Below are 20790 nucleotides of genomic sequence, written 5' to 3' on the forward strand. Positions count from 1 at the left end.
GCAAGAAATTTAAGTGGGAAAGTGTTCCCCCCTTTAACTAATTTAAAAGAAAACGTTTATAATAAAAATGAATAAGCTTTTGTCTACAATATACAGTAAAATAACTTTACAGCTAAGAGAGACTTCAAAGTACAAACTTTCATTTTATTGATGACTGCTTCTTCTCCAATGAGGAGAAGCCTGTTCCTTTGGCTTCTGGGGTAAAAATGAAGATGCCTAATAGTAAAATTGCCTCTGCTTTCTAACAGCACCCAACCAAGAACAGACCCTTCACTTTCTTTAAATGTCTCTAAAAATCACCTTCAGTTCAGTTCAGTCACTCAGTCATGTCCAACTTTTTGCGACCCCATGAATTGCAGCACTCCAGGCCTCCCTGCCCATCACCAACTCCCGGAGTTCACTCAGACTCACGTCCATCGAGTCAGTGATGCCATCCAGCCATCTCATCCTCTGTCATCCCCTTCTCCTCCTGCCCCCAATCCCTCCCAGCATCAGAGTCTTTTCCAATGAATCAACTCTTCACATGAGGTGGCCAAAGTACTGGAGTTTCAGCTTTAGCATCATTCCCTCCAAAGAAATCCCAGGGCTGATCTCCTTCAGAATGGACTGGTTGGATCTCCTTGCAGTCCAAGGGACTCTCAAGAGTCTTCTCCAACACCACAGTTCAAAAGCATCAATTCTTCGGCACTCAGCTTTCTTCACAGTCCAATTCTCACATCCATACATGACCACAGGAAAAACCATAGCCTTGACTAGATGGACCTTTGTTGGTAAAGTAATGTCCCCTGCCTTTGAATATGCTATCTAGGTTGGTCATAACTTTCCTTCCAAGGAGTAAGCATCTTTTAATTTCATGGCTGCAATCACCATCTGCAGTGATTTTGGAGCCTAGAAAAATAAAGTCTGACACTGTTTCCACTGTTTCCCCATCTATTTCCCATGAAGTGATGGGACCAGATGCCATGATCTTCGTTTTCTGGATGTTGAGCTTTAAGTCAACTTTTTCACTCTCCACTTTCACTTTCATCAAGAGGCTTTTTAGTTCCTCTTCACTTTCTGCCATAAGGGTGGTGTTATCTGCATATCTGAGGTTATTGATATTTCTCCGGGCAATCTTGATTCCAGCTTACCCAAATCCTATAATAAGCTCTACCTGACTCCCAGCTTGAGCTTGTTTCACAGCTTGTTAGCACTAAAACACAACCCCAAATTATTTTAGTTTAAAATTCCCCTTAATATTTTATGTCTCTTAAAATAGGTAACAGTACATTTTTTTTTGAAAGTGACAGATTTCCCATTGGCAGTAAAATTTTCAATTAACAGAGAAATACTACTTGATATTAAATCAGTTTAATACACATGGAACGATGTTAACATGTCCTCATCCTAAGCTTACTGGAGTAATTTCAGGTATCAAACAAAAACTTCCAAGTGCATGAGGTTAGTGATGAACTAAATGGAAACCTAAAATGCAGCGCCTATAAAATCAAGAATTTATTCTAGAGGTTTCCTATTCCACTGCAATACTATTATGCATTAAGAATAAATTTAGGGCTTGTAAACGGTCAGAAACATAAGCCACTTTCAGGTGATTTGGAGTAGTTTTAAGAAAACCCACATTCCATAAACCAAATGCTGTGTCTGATCAACTCAGTTGCAGACTTAGAAGTACTCTCAAGCAAGAATGCCTTTTTGGTAGGTTATTGCCAAAAGTTTAATTTTAATAAACTGAGACTTTAATTTTTCAGAAAAAAAAACCCCACAAGTATACTTTCCTGTTTTCATGTGTTTGAGTTAATACTTCAATTGTGATAGTGTGGGCAGAACATGCTTCAAAGTCAGATTAATCTCCATTCAACAACCTACATTTGATACAGTCATACATTTCTTTAAGCTTTGCATCCTTGTACATAAAACAGAGGTAACACAAACTTTACTATTAGAAGGACTTAGGAGAGACTGCATATATGCAGAAGGAAAGAAAGACTGGTGGCAAAATTCCACAAGGAGTGACGTGTCTTTTGATTAGGGTAAGGGACAACTGGAAAACAGATACAGAATATAAAGTTGCTCTGTGTAATAAAGGAAGAAGAATTTTAGGATTTCACAGGTGGCTGAGAAAGAAGGACAGAAGGGACCCTGAGACAGAAAAACACTGGAGAGAAAAGGGAAGGACGACACAGCAAGGCAGAGCAAGGCTGTGAGACCCAATGGAAAGAACTGGCAGTAAGAAGTTCCCTATGGCCAGCCAGTCTCTTAATAAAACAAGGCTAACATGCATTCTATTTTAAGGTCTCCCTACTCTTATAGCTAATGTATTGATGTATCTACTGCAATTAGTGACCCCTCCCCTCCTGTTAGATGAAAAAAATCTTGTCTAAAGCTGTCTTGGGCAGACAAGGGTCTCCTACGAAGTAGTGTTTGAGGAAAACAAGAAATGTGGGCTATGTTCCAAATTTGAACTTACACAAGGTGATGAAAAGGGAACAGCTATAAGAGATAAGACACGAGCAAGCTGGAGAATTCAGCAGAAACATAGAGGATCCGAGAGGTGTCTGGAAGGAAATGAAACCTCAGAGATAGAGGGGGATAGAGGTTAAGCGTCAGAGTTCATTTTATTTAAATATTATGGGGCCAGTAGGCTGTGAGGGGGGAAAACCAGGCTAACTTCTGGCTACATGTAATGTCAGCTCCCTTTACTTCTGAGGAATGAATAATGTTTCATACCTCAGATACACCTGTTTTCACGCTTCTTATTAACTATCGCTGGAGAAGGAAATGGCAACCCACTCCAGCATTCATCCCTGGAGAATCCCATGGACAGAGAAACCTGGCAGGCTACAGTCTAGTCCGTGGGGATGTACGAGTCGGACACAACTTAGCGACTGAAACACCTCCAACCACAGCTATCACAGAAAAGAGGCTAACTTTAAAAAATGATACTAAACTAGCACGAAGTTTCATTTTATCCAATATAGTGGACCAAGACTGACTGGTTGATGCGGGGAGGGAGAGGAAAAGCAGACATTTGTCAAAAACCACTTACAACTTCAGTATAACTAGGAGATCAAAGATTTTCCAACACGTCAGATGGGGAAAAGCTGTGATTTTGAGGAAGGAAAATGAGCAGTTTGGGAGAGGAAGTCAGAGAATTAGAAGCCTTAAAACCATCTCCGCAGTAAGACTGCTCAGGTCAGTTCCCTTTTGAAACAGTCTGGCAACAAAGTGGCCTTTGCAAATAAATGGCTAATATCTATGCTAATTTATGTGAACGAAAAAGGTTAGACATTTATGTTCAGAAATTCGAGAGGCTTAACTAAAAGACTCTTGCGTTTTTTTCAAATTGTACAAAAAAAAGAGTAATAAAGGACAGACTACAGGCGTGCCCTTGGTAAACAGGTGCTGCAGGACTGTGTAGCCGCTCGCTTCTCTAGGGAAGGCTCCCGGCCCTGCGGGGAAGCGAGTCCCGCAACGCCGGCAAGGCACGGTCCCTCGAAGCGGTTATAACGGCACAGGTGCCCGCAACTGATTCATTTAAAACGCCCAAATAGAAACGTAGTGTATCTCGGATTCAAACCAACCAAGGGAGTCTTTGTTAAAATTCCCTTACTACTACCCAGAGGCAGAGACAGTGAAGGGAGCGGCATGAAATTCACGAGGGAGCTTCCCACAGGCTCTCGCGTCTCCCGGGCTCCGTCAGCTTCACACAGAGTAGCTTTTACAGAGACTGAGACTTCACCCACGAGCAACCCAGCAGGAAGGCGACCGGATACGCAGTTTGACCGCCCTCGGCGGCGCGCCCACCTCTCCGGGGCTCGCTCGGATGGATGTTGCAGAGCTCAGCCCTACGTCCTCGCCTGACCCCTTTCCCCACGGGGAGCCAGCCTCCCTGCCTTCGGCCAGCAGCCGCGTCCCCCCGCTTATACCTTGACTCGGGATTCTTGCTCCTGCTCGTCCTGTCCTGGCGGGCGGGCTGGGGACTCCCGGGAGTCTGCGCTGCGAGGCGCGGACGCCCGGGCCGCTATTTGTAAACAAGCTCCACGTGCGCTCGCCCTGCCCCATTCGCATCGCGCTCAAGGCACCCGAGGCGGCGCAGCTTTCCCGCGAGCCCTCCGAGGGTGCGATTTTTATTCCCCGTAAGAGTGGGGGGAAGCCTCGCCCACAGAGCCGGGACACTGGGAAAAGGGCTAAGACAAGGTGAGCTTGCACCGCTCCCTGCTGGCGGGCGAAGCAGTCTGCAGGTTGGGACAGCTCGGCCCTTAGCAGAAGCCACGCGACGCCCTGAGACTCCAAGGAGGTTGGGCCCGCCTCCTCCCACCCGCTCGCCCGAGACCCCGCCCCCGGGCCGCGCGCGCTCGCTCGCGCAGGCCCCGCCCCCCCGCCGACACAACGTTCCTGCGGGGGCGCGCGCGTGCCCCCTAATCCCCCGCCTTCCGGCTCCGGCGGCGACGCTCGCTTCTTGCCGCCGCCGCGCTGCCGGTGTCAGCCTCCCTCGGGAGACTCCATTTGCTCTCAGATTGGTCTGGTCGCCGCGAAGTCAGGCCTCCGCGGCGATGTCCCCGGCCCGTGGACTGGTGTCCCCCGGGCCAAGCGCCCTCTCCCTCGCTGGCTGGCTTCGGTGGTGACATCCTGGTTGCTGGCGACCACGGAGGAATCCGGGCTCCCTCTCCATGAGCAAAGACGTCCCGCGTTTCTGCGGGGAAAGGCCCTCGCTAACACGGCTGCTCTCTGACCTCTTAATTTCGGGAGGTAGGCAATTCAGGTCCCGCTCCTTGACACTGTGTGTGTAATGCCCCAAAGCAGTGTTTGTTGTATTTAGCCATCACATTCATAAGAGGCGTTAATTTTCTCAACACAGTTGCAGGATAGGTGTGGGTAATGCCACAGACCCTGATATTGAACGAAGAATGTTTTTGGTATTTTCCTTTAGGTTTTCGGAGGCTTGGAGTGCCTATACAGCCCCCGACAGGAACTGCTTCTGTTGGCCCATCGAGGATCATCTTTCACCAGGATTATCGTAACATCTTCACTGAGCCTTCCACCCCATAGTCTCTACCATGAGTCCTGATTTCTGCCAATGAAGTTTTTTTTTTTTTTTTTTTTTATGCTTTCTTTAATCATGTGACACCACTTCTGGTCAGCCTTTTCCCTTTTGAGTTGCCAAACACATTAGGTGGAAGTTTGTGTCGTGTTCAAGTACGGAGTTTCTTGCTTGTCCACTCAGCCTTGTTTGCACTGCTCACTTCTGTTCAGCTTGCCTTCTCCTGCTTGCCTATGATTTCCATAATCACTCTCTTGCGTAACCTGCAGCAGTCCTTGCCCGGGGAGGCAGCATTCCATACAGTGCACTGCCTGACAAGGACAGCAGTCAGGGGGTGAGTTTTCCCATTATAATTTCTTATTAAGTTTGCAAGTCCTGTCTTAAAAACTTTGTTCCCTAGCACATTTCTCTAAATTCGTCCACCAGTGACTTAGTTCCTTTAACATAGAGCCTCACCCATAGGATGGCAAAAACAATTAAGTACACAATAGGACTGTTTTAGAGACCTTGCTAATACAGTATGGGTTATCATCACCATTGAGATTACAGTTCATGAAAAGATCTTAAACTTAGGAGAAGCAAGATAGAAGATAGGATTAATTGGAGCTAGTCTTTGTTGTTTTGAGTTTGTAAATTTTAAAAGAGCAAAGTGAAGAGAGTCACATAGGCTTGGCCTGGAAATTGGCCAACACACTGTCCATCTAGGTCCTAGTGGGGCAGGAAAGGGATCTTAAAACACCATTTTTTAAATCTCATTGTGTCCAAATCTAACGTATTAAAGGTCTTGTTGTAGTAATCCTCTAAAATATTAGATACAATGTTGGGGAAACGAAAGCGTGTGGTGTTGACAATTAAGGACAAGCTTGACATTATTAAGAAATTGGAGGAGGGCATCTCTTTCAAAAAGCTTTCCGTGGTATATGGAATTGGTGAATCCACAGTTCGTGATATTAAAAAGAACAAAGAAAGGATAATAAACTATGCCAACAGTTCAGATCCTACAAGTGGGGTATCCAAACGTAAATCTATGAAGTCGTCCACATATGAAGAACTTGACAGAGTTATGATAGAGTGGTTTAACCAACAGAAAACAGATGGAATTCCAGTGTCGGGAACGATATGTGCAAAACAAGCCAAGTTCTTTTTTGATGCTCTGGGGATGGAAGGTGATTTTAATGCATCCTCTGGCTGGCTGACTCGATTCAAGCAGCGCCATGGTATTCCAAAGGCTGCTGGTAAAGGAACAAAATTAAAAGGAGACGAAACTGCTGCCAGTGAGTTTTGTGGTAACTTTCAGGAATTCGTTGAGAGAGAGAATCTACAACCAGAACAAATTTATGGTGCTGATCAAACTGGATTGTTCTGGAAATGTCTACCATCAAGGACATTAGCTCTTGAAACTGAGCAAAGTTCTTCTGGTTATAGATCAAGCAGAGAGAGAATCATTATTATGTGTTGTGCAAATGCCACTGGTTTACACAAACTTAATCTTTGTGTTGTGGGAAAAGCAAAAAAACCTCGTGCATTCAAAGGAGCTGACCTTTCAAACCTTCCTGTCACTTATTTCAGTCAAAAAAGTGCATGGATAGAACATTCTGTTTTCAGACAGTGGTTTGAAAAATACTTTGTGCCACAGGTACAGAAGCATTTGAAATCCAAGGGGCTTCTAGAAAAAGCAGTGCTCCTTTTGGACTTTCCTCCAGCACATCCAAATGAAGAATTGTTGAGTTCAGATGATGGCAGAATAATTGTGAAATATTTACCACCAAATGTCACAAGTCTCATTCAACCTATGAGCCAAGGAGTTCTAGCCACAGTAAAAAGATACTACCGAGCAGGACTTCTCCAGAAATACATGGATGAAGGAATTGACCCCAGAATGTTCTGGAAGAACTTGACAGTGTTAGATGCAATTTATGAAGTGTCAAGAGCTTGGAACATGATAAAGTCAAGTACCATAACCAAAGCGTGGAAAAAACTTTTCCCTGGCACTGAAGAGAATTCAGGCATGAACATTGATGAAGGAGCCATTTTAGCAGCTAACTTAGCAACAGTTTTACAGAACACAGAAGACTGTGAACATGTTGACCTTGAGAATATTGATCAGTGGTTTGACTCTCGGAGTAATGATTCAAGCTGTCAGGTCCTAACTGACAGTGAAGGTGTGGAGGACCAGGCCAGGCCTGCTGAGACCAGGCCTTCCAGTAAGACTAGAAAAACAGAACTGAATCCAGAGAAGCATATTAGCCATAAAGCTGCACTTGAATGGACCGAAAATTTACTAGATTATCTAGAACAACAAGATGACATGCTTCTGTCTGATAAACTGGTATTGCGAAGGCTTCGAACCATAATAAGAAGAAAACAGAAGATCCAGAATAACAAAAGTCATTAATAAGGCTCTTAAGAGTTTCAGTGTATTTGCATCTTTGTGACTTTATCTGCAGTGGAACTTAATTTCTTATTTGAAGTGCTGTGGATTTCAAAGCCAAATGCATTTTATAAATGACTTTAGAATTAGATGCCATTTTGGATTACATAAATTACTGCACTTGAATGTTGATTCTAGGAAGTTGACATGTACCTTGTTTGTCTACTGTTCCTAGTCTGTATTGTACTAATTTAGATCATAAGGTACCTGAGGCCAGGGTGCCTATGTCTGTTTTGTGCCTGAATGTCATTGTCTAATAGAGGACCACGCACACTATAGGCAATCAATAAATCTTTCTTAAATTGAATTTTTATGACTTTCTCTGAACTTCAGTTTCCAAACTGAAATACGTTGGGGGAAGGGTGGTAAGTTTCCATGTCTATGATTTTTTCTACCTACTGAAAATTGTAGAACGCAGCAAAGATTATACTTGAAGTACATGTATTTCACTGTGAAAACAGAGAACTTAAGGAAAATAGTTTAAAGCCTGAAATACGGCATTCTGTACCGACAGTATTTGGACAGCCAGCAGTTCAGATTAGGTCTCTGAGTGTAATGAGGGAAGAAGAAAATCAGGTTAAAACGTCCTCAGGGAAAGGGCTTGCACTTCACTTTTATTTCATGTGACAGTAGGGAGAGTTCCTTCGTAGTTGTGGAAAGAATGCCATCACTCTTCCAGAAAAACAGATTTCATTTTCCAAATCATTGCCTGTTAGAAGAGAGTGAGGGCTAAATTGTATTATCTGTCATTTTGATCCTTTATTAGTAGAGATATGTCAGTAGTTTTTAATAAGCTATTTGATATAACACTTTAAAGCTTCCCAGTACATCATTTGCTTTCATATAGCAAATTTTTCTTTAAGAATTCAATACTGGGAATATAAGCAAACATCGCATTTGTGGGACCATCACATGAACAATGGATTGACATTAAATCAAACCTGAGAAACAGCCTGCACTGCTGAGGGACCATGGGCAAGTTACTTAACCCGTCTGTAAAATAGGAATAGTACCTGCCTGCAGAAGTTTTTGTGAGGAGTACATGAGTTAATAAATGGATTTTAAAGTCATAAAGACTTAGAAAAGGACCTGGCTCAGAATAAGTTCTCTGAGTGTTAGCTACTGTTACTAGCTACTGTTACTGAGTTGCAGGAATAATGAGTTTCAGACATGTGCTCAGCAGATCCCTCATGTAGCTACATTTTAGGGAGGTGAGTTAAAAGAGATGCAGGTGACTAGATTCAGCTGAAATACAATCATAATGTATTTTAGTGAAAACTGGAAGGTTAATCCAATTTAGAAGTCATTTCCTGACCGTCTACTGCTAGGCACAATGGGGTATGCAGGCATATTTAAGACATCTTAGTTTGAATTAGAAAAGGAAATGGGAATGGAATTGTAGTTTCTTTGCTCCAGGCCTGCTAATAACATACATAGTGGCTTTGTTCATAGAATCTGTTACTAATATTGGCCTCATTCACTGAAGTAATAAAATATCTCTAAAGCAGATAAAATAGCAGTTAGCAGAAGACTTAAAATATCAAACTAAACTAACAGATCAGTAGAACATCGAGGCAAAAGAAATGTCACAGGAGACTGTTTACAGTAATTAGGTTCAGCCATATAGGGAGCTTTGTTGTGATTAATTTGAGATTTTTAGAAGCTCTGACGGTCCTTCATGAGGACCGTTAGAGCTCAGAATTCTGCCTTTTGACAAAGCAGAAATTTTAAGTTCGAGAGAGGCCTTTTCAGACAACCTCTAAGAAGATATTTTCTTTGAGAGAATTCATACATTATTATTAATACATATTTCATCTTCTAAAAAGGCCTGAGGAAATGAAACTTTATGCAGATAAGCCCTGAAGCTATTTGGCTTCGTGGGTACAAAGGGATTCTGAAACCTGGAAATGACATGTTTGAATACTGCCTTGCATTTTTCACACACACAGCTTTTTTGCTAACAAAAACTTCTCAAACTTCTTTCAGTCATGACATTGAAATGGTTTAATTCTGTTTTATCATAACAATGATATAAATGGTGCATTCTAATCCCATAATTAATTGTAATTCAAAAAAGTTTTTCCTTTAGCAGGTATTGTTATATTAATTATATTCTCTAGGACAACACATTGTGTTATCTTGGTTAACCCCACTCTCCTAATATGTATCCTAGTTTAAGAAGCCCAGAAATAATGTGCTCTCATTTGACCTTGTGCACTGTAAAGGAAAATATCCAAAAGTTGATTTTTAAATAAATGTATAAATGGAAATTGATAAATTTTCCATTTATAAAAGTGCTTATTTTTTTAGAGGATTTGTAAGACTAACAGAACTCAGACCAAATGGAAAGTGTTTGGCAACTGTGAGTATACTTTTAAAAAAATTGTGTAGTAGGAATATTTACTATTTCATAATTCAATTTCAGAGAATAATATAGGAGTTAACTGGAAACCTTTGAGTGCTCAGTAAATATAATAGAGTTGGCAAGGCCCAGATCACTGCCACAGTCAATTCAAGCAGAATTATAGGATGATAATGGCACTCTTGTTCTGGGATTCTTTTTTGTTCTCAATCTAGCTTCAGACTGAACTCTCTGGTCACTTCATTATTTTTCCCGACTTAGCTAAGATCATGGACTAAGTGGCACAGCAGACATGAAGCAGGGCACAGCTATTTAGGCCACGATCTCAGAGACCCTCTGCCTCCAGTGCTGTGGCCAGAGCCACACAACATACTACAAATCAAAGCTAGGACCTGCATTCCAAATTTAGCCTGCCTTCAGGGGTACTAGGTCCACTTACTAATACTTTCACAAAGTTGACCTTTTCTCATTTAAACATATGCTTTAGCTCCATCCTAAGCAAAATCACAGGTCTTATGTGCCAGTTGCAGTTTCTTTCTAGTTCAGATAAATATAAACTTTAAAAAAAATAACCATCTGTAACCCAAAAGTATCTTATATATATCATTGGCACACTTTGTGAAGAGCTTCCCTGGTGGCTCAGTGGTAAAGAATCTTCTGTCACTGAAGGAGGCGATGGGTTCCATCCCTGGTCCAGGAAGATCCCCTGGAAAAGGAAATGGCAACCCACTCCAGTATTCTTGCCTGGGAAATCCCATGGACAGAGGAGCCTCGGGTTACAGTCCATGGGGTCGCAAAGAATTAGATATGAGTTAGCGACTGAGCAACAACACTGTGAAACTCTGGCCAAGCAGAATGAGGGTGATTGTTGTTATACAGTAGCTAAGTTGTGTCCGACTCTTTGTGACCCCATGGACTATGTAGCCCACCAGGGTCCTCTGTCCAAATACCAGCTTCTCTGTCTTCTCCTTAGATAACCTTGACAGCTTTTCAGACCTCTCTGAACCCCAAGTTTCTTCATATGTAAAAGGGTTGCGCGCTAAATGGGCACACTCCAAGCATTCATAAACACCACTATTAGGCACCTAGGGCTGTTGATTGACAACCCCTGGTCGCTAGGCTTGGCCTGGAGAATGGTGGCTCTGTGCAGACCTCCAGGAGGCCTGAGCATCCTTGTTGAGGTCTAGGGCACTGCCTTATCGCGGGGAATGTTCACTGGGGTGCCTGCACAAGTGAGAGGGCAGTGCTGAATTCCGCAGACCCTTAAAAATACAGTGTGTGCCATCAGTCACTGTAAGGTCTCATCCAGCAGTCAAAACATGGGGGTGGCGGGGGAGTCCCTGCCTTAGCAGTGGTGTGGGATAATGGAGCTCACAGAGAAATGGGTTCTTCCAAGCAGCTGAAGGCATCTTTGTGAGACAATGAGCTTGTATGCTAAAGGCAGAAATGCAAACTGCTTCTGTAAATGAGGGAAACTGGAGGAGCAGACTGGCACCCGGTCAGGAAGCAGCACTATCAGCACAGGCCCCGCGTAACGATGAGTCCAGGGTCACTGGGCCTGGTTTGCTCAGCAGCATCCCTGGTTTATGTGATTGTCCGGTGTGTTACAACACCCTTTTTACTCAATGCCCCAGCTTAGAAGAGAAATTAGATGATTTCCCTACCAACACCCTGAGAAGGGGTTTTCATCTGCCCCAGGTCACACAGTCACTAGGCGGCCAAGAAGGAAGTAGAAACTGCTTCTCTCAGCTCCAACAGTGTGGCCTAGTGGCCACGGGTAGGGGCTTCCTCCAGACTGCACCTCCGAGGGCTGGATTGCAGTCCCAATCCCACTCCATGCTGGAGTCCAGCCCAGCACCTGCTTGCTTGATACAGGTGGTAGGACCCTTACTGAGATTCTGTCTCCTGAAGGACAAGGAATGTTCCCAGTTCATGTCCTGAATGTCTGCTATGTACCAGGCATGTGTGATCCTTAATACCAATTTGGGGATGTATAATACCCCTTTCAGAGGGAGTTCCCAAAGGAAGCTGGCAGAGACCCAGCCAAACACTGCTATCTGAGACAATGACAGGGATCACAGCACTTGCAGGAAGCAGAGGTCCTCTTTACACCCCCCCACCCCCTCAGACATCCAGATTGCAGGAATCTATGAGGCTCTCCACCAAGGTCTTCCTTAAAACCACCTTTAGCTGAGTGTGTGTCATTCCAGAGAATGCATCCACCAGCATCATTCCCCAGGCAGCTGCATATCACTGTAAATCTATCAGGCTCAGAAAAATCCTTCAATGTAGCTCCACGCAACTGACAGGTACAGTCATTATGAAGGCATCTTTTAAATTTTCTTCTGATCAAAAGATCAGATCTGGGGGAAGAAGTAGATCCAACCATGCCTCCCTCCTCTGGTTACCAGGGAGGCCAACATCCTTTCTACATGGAAATCACTGGGGGTAGGGGGCACTGGAGCCCATCCTTGTTCCTGACTCTACTTTGCCTCCTGGTCTAGGTTACCCCAAACTTGTCTGGCTTGTGTACCCATGTCAAGAGAGTACTTGTTTAGTATATTTAGAAAGCCAGAAACAAAAGGTGCTATAAATGCTGAATGAAATGTGTAAGGCATACTGTCTTCCACATTTTTTGGTTAACCTAAAGATGGATATGAACATACTTAGTATAGTTCCTTTATGGAATTCTAGGTGTAATTTATGAATATCCCTAGAACTTCAAACATAGACCTTTGGGTTTTTATATGTCCATAGTGACTCTGTAATGAATGGCTAATATCACTGTAGCTAATTAAATCACTGGGGGATATGATATATTAGACTTACTATACAGATATTAAAGAAATCAGTGAGATTTTGGAACATTTAACTTTTTTCTTAAATTAGAAGAGAAAAAATTGCCTGTAACACTCAGCCTCATTAATGTGTGAAGTAACTATCAAGAGTGCTTTTATTCTCAAGAGAAACCTTAATAGCTGAACTTAAAACCAAATCATGTGTAATTTCTTCTAAGACCAACAGATACCCAATTCTTTCCTACATTTCAGAATATGTTGATCATCTGGAACTTACCAAGAAAACACAATTACCTTTGAACCTAAGAAAAGAAAGCCTAAGGAAAACAGTTCTTTTTTTCAATCCATTGAAGCAATTGATCTTTTTAAAAAAGTCATATAACAGAATAAAATCTTAAAGATACTATTTTTTTCTAAATGAGAAATGCATATAAACTTGCTGTGTTAATTTATTTTGACAAAGAACCCGGATTTTTTAGATTACTTTTTTGGCTTTAAAAATGTAACTTAAAAGATGAATTCAATAGGAGTCTTGATAATCTATGTGATCTAATCCAAACTAACATATTGTAAGCTGTTTCAACGTAATAATCATAACACAAAGCTGACTCACAAAGTTTGGTTGTTTTTTTTTTTTAATTATTGTTATTGTTGGACAATCTGTAGGGAACAGTATTTCCATTTTTTGATTTTTGTTTCCCCCAAAATCAGATTTTGGGGGCCATTTGCTAACATTTTAGTGTTTAGGGGCGTTTGTGTCTCCCCTCATTGCATTAATAAGATATTTTACCTTACCATATGAAATACCTAAATTACTTTTCTATAAAAACTAGAGAATGAAGGGTTTTCTCCTGCACTACACAAATATTCAGTACCATACACACCAATTAAATTGGCACAATGTATAATAAAAATGTTTCCACCATGAGAAAAACTACAGTATTTCACTGATTCTAAAGATGAACATTTTAATACCTGCAAAACTGGGATACTTCTTACAATCAATCTTGTCTTAGAGTTAGTTGACAGCATTTGTCTTTCTTAGTGGTATGTAAAATAATTATATCTTTTAGGTTGTATGAAATATAAATTTTTTTGTAAATCTTGCCTTTTTTTTGAAAATAGAACTAGAGGTAATGGTGTACATAAAAACTGCATTTAACAGATATGTTTTTATAAAAGCACAGTTAAAAGTTAGATATTTAAAAGGTAATCTAACTTCAGAATTGTTTTTTCATAATGCTATTGATTGCTCTTGCATAGCCTTGTGTTTTACTAAGTTAGGAGTAAAGATAAGGTAACCTTTTAACTACTGCATGTTTTTTAAATGCATACTACTTTATTTCATTTATTTCATTCAAGTAAATTGTAGAGCTATCAAAATGTAGCCAAATAGCCAAATTTTTACTGGTCAAACTTCTAATGATTTATATGTGAATTAATCATTAAATTATATAAAATTTATTATATATTTTAAAAATAAATTATATAAAAAGAAATCATTTAAAAATTAATTTATATGTGAATTAATTATGTTAAATTTATACATTATTTAAGAATAACACTGTTTGTTTATATGTTCTATCCATATAACTTAACATAATAGGTTTTTGTTTGTTTTTCTGTAACTAATTCATATTTCCTTAGTTTTAACCTAATATTGTTTTCTATTCCTGGATCTCATCACATTGCATTTAGTTTTCATATCTCGCTAGGCTCCTCTTGGCTGTAACAATTTCTCAGAATGTACTCGTTTTGATGACATTGACAGTTTTGAGGAGTAGTGATCAGGTATGTTGTACGCTGTCCCTATACCCTGTACCTCTTCCATAATTTGTTGTTCTTCGTGCATTCCTTGCCTATTCTAACACAAAGCAGATTGTGAAGGTGTCTGATTAAAGATACATTATAGAGAACTAAAATATGAGAGAAAGATAAATTTTGATGAGGACTGGGAAGGCGTCTTGCCATTGAAGCAGTTAGTTGAGTCTTCAGTGGGATCAGGGGAATAAATATGAGGAATGCAGATTACCTTCTCGTAACAAATGAATATGATTCCAGCATGATGTTTATTAAAAGTGTGATTACAGTATTGGTATCAAATTTGGTAGGGGCCTGGAGGGTATTTTCCCCTCCTGACACCAAAATACACAGTGTTTTCTCCAACTGACACTGACTAGATGTCCTGCAGTTCTGACCCTAACTCATGGAGCCAGACCCCACAGGTTTAAGGGCTCAGCTCCACAAGACTGCCCTCACTTATGATGTTAGTGGCAAGTATCAGGACCCCAGGTTACTCTCAATTCTGTCTGACTTGACTACAAAACTGGGGGTTCCCACAACCCCCCAAGTACTATTACACGTTATTATAAAGGATACAAATGAACAGTCAGATGTAGTGACATGTAGGGTAAGGTCCAGAAGGGTCCTAAGAATAGGAGCCTCTGTCCCTGTGGAGGTAGGTGGGCCACCTTCCTGGTACATGGATGTTTCCCAGGTTGAAAGCTTCCTGAACCCTGTTGCTTAAGAGCTTTTAATGGAGCTTTAATCCTATAAACAGGCATGGCTGGTTAAATCAATGGCCATTGATGATTAACTTAATCTCCAGTGCCTTCCTTTACCCCAAGGTTGGGAGATGGGTCTGAAAGGCCCAAGCTTCTAATAAAAGCAACCCCCACCCTGAAGCTATCTAGGGGCCCCCGAAGAGTCATCTCTTTAAAATAATTATCACCCTTGTTACTCAGGAAATTTAAAAGAATAGAGGAAAAATAGAGAATGAAAAGACACACAAAAGTAGAGAAGCACATGTAAATGTTTGAAGGGGTAAGACTAAAAATAGGGGACTGAAATGCAGGCAGAGATGAGCAGGTCCCATCTTTTGAGGCAGAAGCGTGGAGAAGGAGGAGGCACCCCTCAGAGCCATTGCCATCAGCTTACCTGCAAGTGCTCTTACATGGTGTGTGTATACATGGCAGAGCTGTGGTAAGAAGCAAGACGTTCAAGAACACTACAAGTGTTGTTGGGCTATTGCTTAGGTTTCTACTTCTAGACTTTTCTATTCCAGTTAAGCCAGTTTCTTCTCCTTTTGAGCCCTACCCGACACTCTGAATCTAGATTTGGTTCTAGACTGCCTCCTTAGGTAGCTGATTTCAACTCTCTCCGTCCTTTTTGCTGCTGTTTCTGTAAATGTAACCTTACCCTCTTTTGTGGCTGACAGTTACATCTTCTTTCCTCTTACTGCTCATCACTGGATAATTTGTTTCACTAGTGCTTTTTTTTTTGTAACACCTCCAATGAAACCTAACAACCTTAAGCTCCAGGACAGCAAGGACTTTGAAAGCCTTGACAATTTTTGTATATCCAGAATACAAAATGGTCCTGGCACGAAAGTGTTCAATAAAGACTGGCTGAAAGAATGAATCAATACCATTCAGAGCACTATATTTATGACTAAGATAAAAGTTCTGTTCTCGAGCATTTCACAATAAAGACATAGGGCAGCATCATCCACTCAAATAACTACAGTAAAGAATTGTTTAATAAAAGCCAGAGAGAGAGGAGAAAAGGTCCCATAAAGTTGGGACCACAAAAGACTTACATCTTCAGTGAAAAGAAATTAGAAATAAACTTGTGGCACAGGGGGCTTCCATTGTGGCTCAACTGGTAAAGAATCCACCTGCAATGCGGGAGACAGGTTCAATCCCTGGGTTGGGAAGATCCCCTGGAGAAGGGAAAGGCAACCCAGTATTCTGACCTAGAGAATTTCATGGACTGTATAGACAAAGAGTCGGACATGACCGAGCGACTTTCACTTTTCACTTTGTGGCACAGGAGGAGCAACAAGAAAACTCTCCTGTATTGACCCTGTTACTGGGTGAGAGGAACAGAAATATCTTTCCTGAGAATCTGTAAACGTGAGCCTGACTTTGTGTAGGTTTCCAATATGAATTTACTCTGTCTATCCAGACTATCCAGCTGACAATTTAATTTAGGTAGTGTGGGTTGCAGAACGTTGATAGGAATGAACATAAATCCCCTCTGAAAGGATACAACTTTGACACCATCCTCAAAAAATTTCCACGGATAAAGTTCCAAAGAACAAGATCTCACAAGGCACTTTAGTTAAGAGCCAGCAAAAACAACCAAGGGCAGCAGCAGACTCACTGAGACTCTACTTACGGGAATCACTATAGAATGCAAACATAGCAAACTTTAGCTTATACAAAGAGAGTTATGTATCTCTTTAAACTATGAGCAAGAAATAGACTTAAAGATCAAGCAGATTTGGAAAGGAACTACAGAGAACTTTGAAAACTAAAATATAGTTATCAATATAATATTTACAGGTAAGTCATGATGACCCTTAGCAGAGCAGGATCATTGAGGGATGGAGGCAGAATCCAGTAACAGTCAATTGAAGAGGTAACGACAGTAAATGTGTTATGTGGGGCTTCCAGGTGGCTCAGTGGTAAAGAATCCACTTGCCAACCACTGCCGGAGATGGAGGAGAAGAGAGTTCAATCCCTGGGTCAGGAAGATACACTAGTGAATAAAATGGCAACCCACTGCAGTATTATTGCCTGGAGAATCCCATAGACAGAGGAGCCTGGTGGGCTACCATCCATGGGGTGGTAATGTTGGAAATGACTGAGCAAACATACACACGTGATTTTCTGTGTGTGTGTGATATTTTACAATTTAAAAATATTAAATAGATGATGAGAGAAGAAAAATTAGAGTGGTTAAGTACAAACTAATTCTAGTATCTTTCAGTGGTGGCAGAACACTGATGGTGATGAGGAGGGGAATCTCTTCCTCCATCAGCATATCTCAGTACTCCCAGATACCAAGTCTATTTCCTTAACTAAAGGAAAATGGGAGTTGGTCAAAAGGGAGGAAGAGCGAAAAGATGAGGGAAAGAATAGGAATGAAAATAAAGGGGAATTGAGGGGTATAAGCAGGAAGGCGAGACCCATGTGGCCACACTGAGTGAGCCCCTTGGCCCTGTGCTGGACTTCGTGACAAGGTCTCCAAAGTTGTGGAAGACAAATGAGGAACATGTGAAGCACATTCTAAAGCAACTGCCTTGAAAATTAACATTAAGACAGTTTTTTCCACTGTAAATCATAAATTTCACTTACAAATGTTAATGCTAATCTAAATTTCCTTTTCAGCTTACTATGCTGGATTTGAACCTAACTGAAAGCAACAACCTCCACTCTGCAAACCTTGAAACATCCCTACCTCTTAAAAATAAAAAGGGTAAAGTAGGACATTCAGTTGTCAACATAAATTACTTTTCCTTTTTTTTTTTTTTTTTTTTGGTTTTAAAACACCACAGCTTGTGCCTCTCAGAGGCAGGCCTAGGGTGAGGGGAAAGAGAGGAAGCCCACTGTTAGAGTTCATAGATCTATAGAAACAATTCATATTCTTGATTTTGTAGGTCAAAGGATTAAACATTTATTCTCTCCAACTACTTTGAATGTGATTTAAAGTCAGGTAATATTGAAACAGGGCTTCCCAGGTGGCTCAGCGGTAAAGAATATGCAGAAGACACAAGTTTGATCCCTGGGTCGGGAAGACCCCCTGGAGAAGGAAATGGCAACCCACTCCAGTATTCTTGCTTGGAAAATCCCATGGACAGAGGAGCCTGGCAGGCTACAATCCATGGTGTTGCACAGAGTTGGACATGACTAAACAACAATATTGAAAAGCACAACAATTTTTAGACAAACAGATATGTCCATTTCTGTTCTTTATAAAACAGCAAGTCAAAGAATTTTTCAAATAAAAAGATAACAATATAACTATAATTAGAAGCAATATTTCTCAATTTGGATGATCATTCTTCCACTTTATTTTACAAAGTACTTTAGAATGACCTTCACATTTTCTCCATATTGTGCTTCTGCCTGAAAAGTAGCCTGACTTGCATTGTTAAATTCATTATGACTCTTCATAATGCAAGTGTCATAATTCGACCCATATTGGTTTAAAAGGAGGAATGCAATAGGTTATTAGGTACTAGATTTGAAAGTCCAGGCGGGAGCTTGGCTTTAGATGTGGCTTGATTAAGGACTCTACCCATGTTCATAGTGTCCGTCTTTGTGATCAGCATCCTGTAAGTCAGCTTCACCCCCGTTTCTGTGATAGCTTCTCTCATCACAGAAACATGTTGTTGAGCTCCAAGACCCATGCTCTCATAGCATCAAATCCACCTCCAGCAAATGTCTCCACATCCCTAATTGTCTCTGATAGCTTATGTGTGTGCCTAAGCCTGAACTGTGGCCAGCACAAGGGTCCCACTGCCTGGCTTAACCCAATCAGTGCCCACTCTCTCAAGCTTAGGGCAGGGACTGTCCCTTTTAACAGCATTGCAAAGTGTGGGAGAGAGAAGATTTTCAAATAAAACTGGGATGACAATTAACTTGATATTTTAGGAGGAGGAATGGATGCTAAAGTTTGCTCTGAAAAAAATACTGAAAAAGTAAACTTTGATATTTTCTCTCATTTTGAGATTTTCCACATTCACACCCTTCCCCTCCATGTTCAGTTATTACTTTACTCTTGCATAGCAAGACCCTTGCTTTCTGAAGCAAGGCTCATTGTTCATATATATTTGGCGTCAACCTACAATGGCAAATATATTGTCAGTCAGTAAAAAATAAACACCAAGGACTGGGTTCTCACTTTCACATATCAGTTTGTATTGACCCTGAAATTTTAGGAGAAGAAAGTATTTCTTAAATGTAAAGTCTATATAGAATAATGCTGACTGAAGTAAAATGTTACTCAATATAAAGTGTTAGAGAACAAAAGAGCTTTAATTATTTATCAGTTATAAATTTGGATGATCTTTTCATGCTCATTCCTATCCACCAAAATAGAAAATAGAAATGTGAAATCTAATGTCACCAACAAGAATTTTATTTTTATATAAACCAGTTTAAATGAATAAGTATCCAAGCATATTTTACTTGTATATTTTGATCAAGACATATTTTCCTTTTTTTTTTTTTTTGCCATTTTCCTATAATTTATTTATTCAGCACATAAATCAAGTACTTCCTAAATTCCAGGTACTCTTTTAGGAATTGGGAATACAAGATTAAATGCTTTGTTATATCACTCACAGTGGAATCCCAGTCATATACCCACAATAAAAGTCATTTTGTTTTGATGGATTATAAGGAAAGAGGAGTCATATATATGAAAATGAACATAAAATTATTATCATTTCCAGTATAGCAAGGGTAATATTCTGGCTTCCAGGAGAAGGAACTAATTTTATTTAGACACATAAAATCTCAATCTGAAAGGAAAATTTTTCTGTTTGGGACTAGAATGGTGTTCAAAGTTTTCTCCATCACCATTCTCTATTCCTAGTGGAGCTGCTCAAACCATTAGTTGATAAAGAGGATATGGAACATCTATACAGGGTTTTCCTGAAATGTGGGACAGGTTTGTTTAAAGAAAAAAAATTCTAACTTTGCTATTACTTATTGTTTAAGTTTAACTGTTAAAAATTAAAATTCACATATGTGAGACCATCTTACATTAATAAAAAAGAGAAGGCAAATATATAGCTCTTTTGACTAATATATTTTTTCTCTTGGATATTTAGGTTATAAAACCAGGGCCTGGGAAAACGAGATTTTCGTGAAATTCCTACAAAAAGATGTCGAGAAGCCTTGTTGTTTCAGATGCAGCAAAACAACATCTGATTTGCAAGTGGCAACTTTGGGTTTTCTTCCAGTTGGCCAAAATCCTAAACTTGGTTTTCACAATGTTCTGTTGCCTTGTTATCCCTGTGTTGTAGAGAAGCAGAATAATAGTGAGGTGGTGAAGAAAATGACTATGGGTCCTGCCTGCCTGGTGGAAATTCTTACTCTGCTGTATGCTGGCTGTGTGATTGTATTCTCCATTTCTGTTTTCTCATTTTATAGATGAGGAAACAGATCTTATTTGGGGACTAGATCTACCTTAGGATGCTGTGAGGATTAGCTGAATAAACATGTATAAAGTGCTTAGAACAATTCCTGGCACACAGAAGATGGTATGTATTTGGTTAAATAAACACACTCACATATACAGTAATTTCTCACATTTTGTGTAATCAAACTGGGATTATGACTTTACAATACCCTTATATAACTAT

General features: G+C 40.6%; 2 protein-coding genes across 5 annotated transcripts in view; one reads left to right on the top strand and one right to left on the bottom strand.

The window, feature by feature from the left end:
- FAM13A (family with sequence similarity 13 member A) overlaps nucleotides 1-4121 on the bottom strand; it is a 330402-nt gene extending 326281 nt beyond the window's left edge. Inside the window, exon 1 of the mRNA XM_055587622.1 lies at nucleotides 3927-4121. The gene's annotated coding sequence lies outside the window, so the exon portion shown is untranslated. The remainder of the gene's footprint in view (nucleotides 1-3926) is intronic.
- Nucleotides 4002-20729, top strand: TIGD2 (tigger transposable element derived 2). 4 transcript variants are annotated; one of them, XR_008716732.1, is made up of 4 exons: nucleotides 4365-4749; nucleotides 4931-5375; nucleotides 17807-17894; nucleotides 20257-20729. XR_008716732.1 is itself a non-coding variant. In XM_055587631.1 (2 exons), the coding sequence occupies exon 2, from the start codon at nucleotides 5859-5861 to the stop codon at nucleotides 7434-7436; it is 1578 nt and encodes a 525-aa protein (XP_055443606.1). In that variant the 5' UTR covers nucleotides 4002-4118; nucleotides 4931-5858; the 3' UTR covers nucleotides 7437-7779. The 4 variants fall into 4 exon arrangements, 3 of the variants coding, with proteins under 3 accessions (XP_055443606.1, XP_055443605.1, XP_055443604.1); XM_055587631.1 differs by lacking the exons at nucleotides 4365-4749; nucleotides 17807-17894; nucleotides 20257-20729 and adding an exon at nucleotides 4002-4118 and having other exon boundaries at nucleotides 4931-7779; XM_055587630.1 differs by lacking the exons at nucleotides 4365-4749; nucleotides 17807-17894; nucleotides 20257-20729 and adding an exon at nucleotides 4060-4197 and having other exon boundaries at nucleotides 4931-7779.
- The last annotated feature ends 61 nt before the right edge of the window (nucleotides 20730-20790 follow it).

The sequence above is a fragment of the Bubalus kerabau genome, chromosome 7 (assembly GCF_029407905.1).
Source record: "Bubalus kerabau isolate K-KA32 ecotype Philippines breed swamp buffalo chromosome 7, PCC_UOA_SB_1v2, whole genome shotgun sequence".
NCBI lineage: Eukaryota > Metazoa > Chordata > Mammalia > Artiodactyla > Bovidae > Bubalus > Bubalus kerabau.

What these genes read in the sequence shown, in the direction of transcription:
- TIGD2 (XM_055587631.1), top strand. Translation starts at nt 5,859, where the DNA reads ATGTTGGGGAAACGAAAGCGTGTGGTGTTGACAATTAAGGACAAGCTT.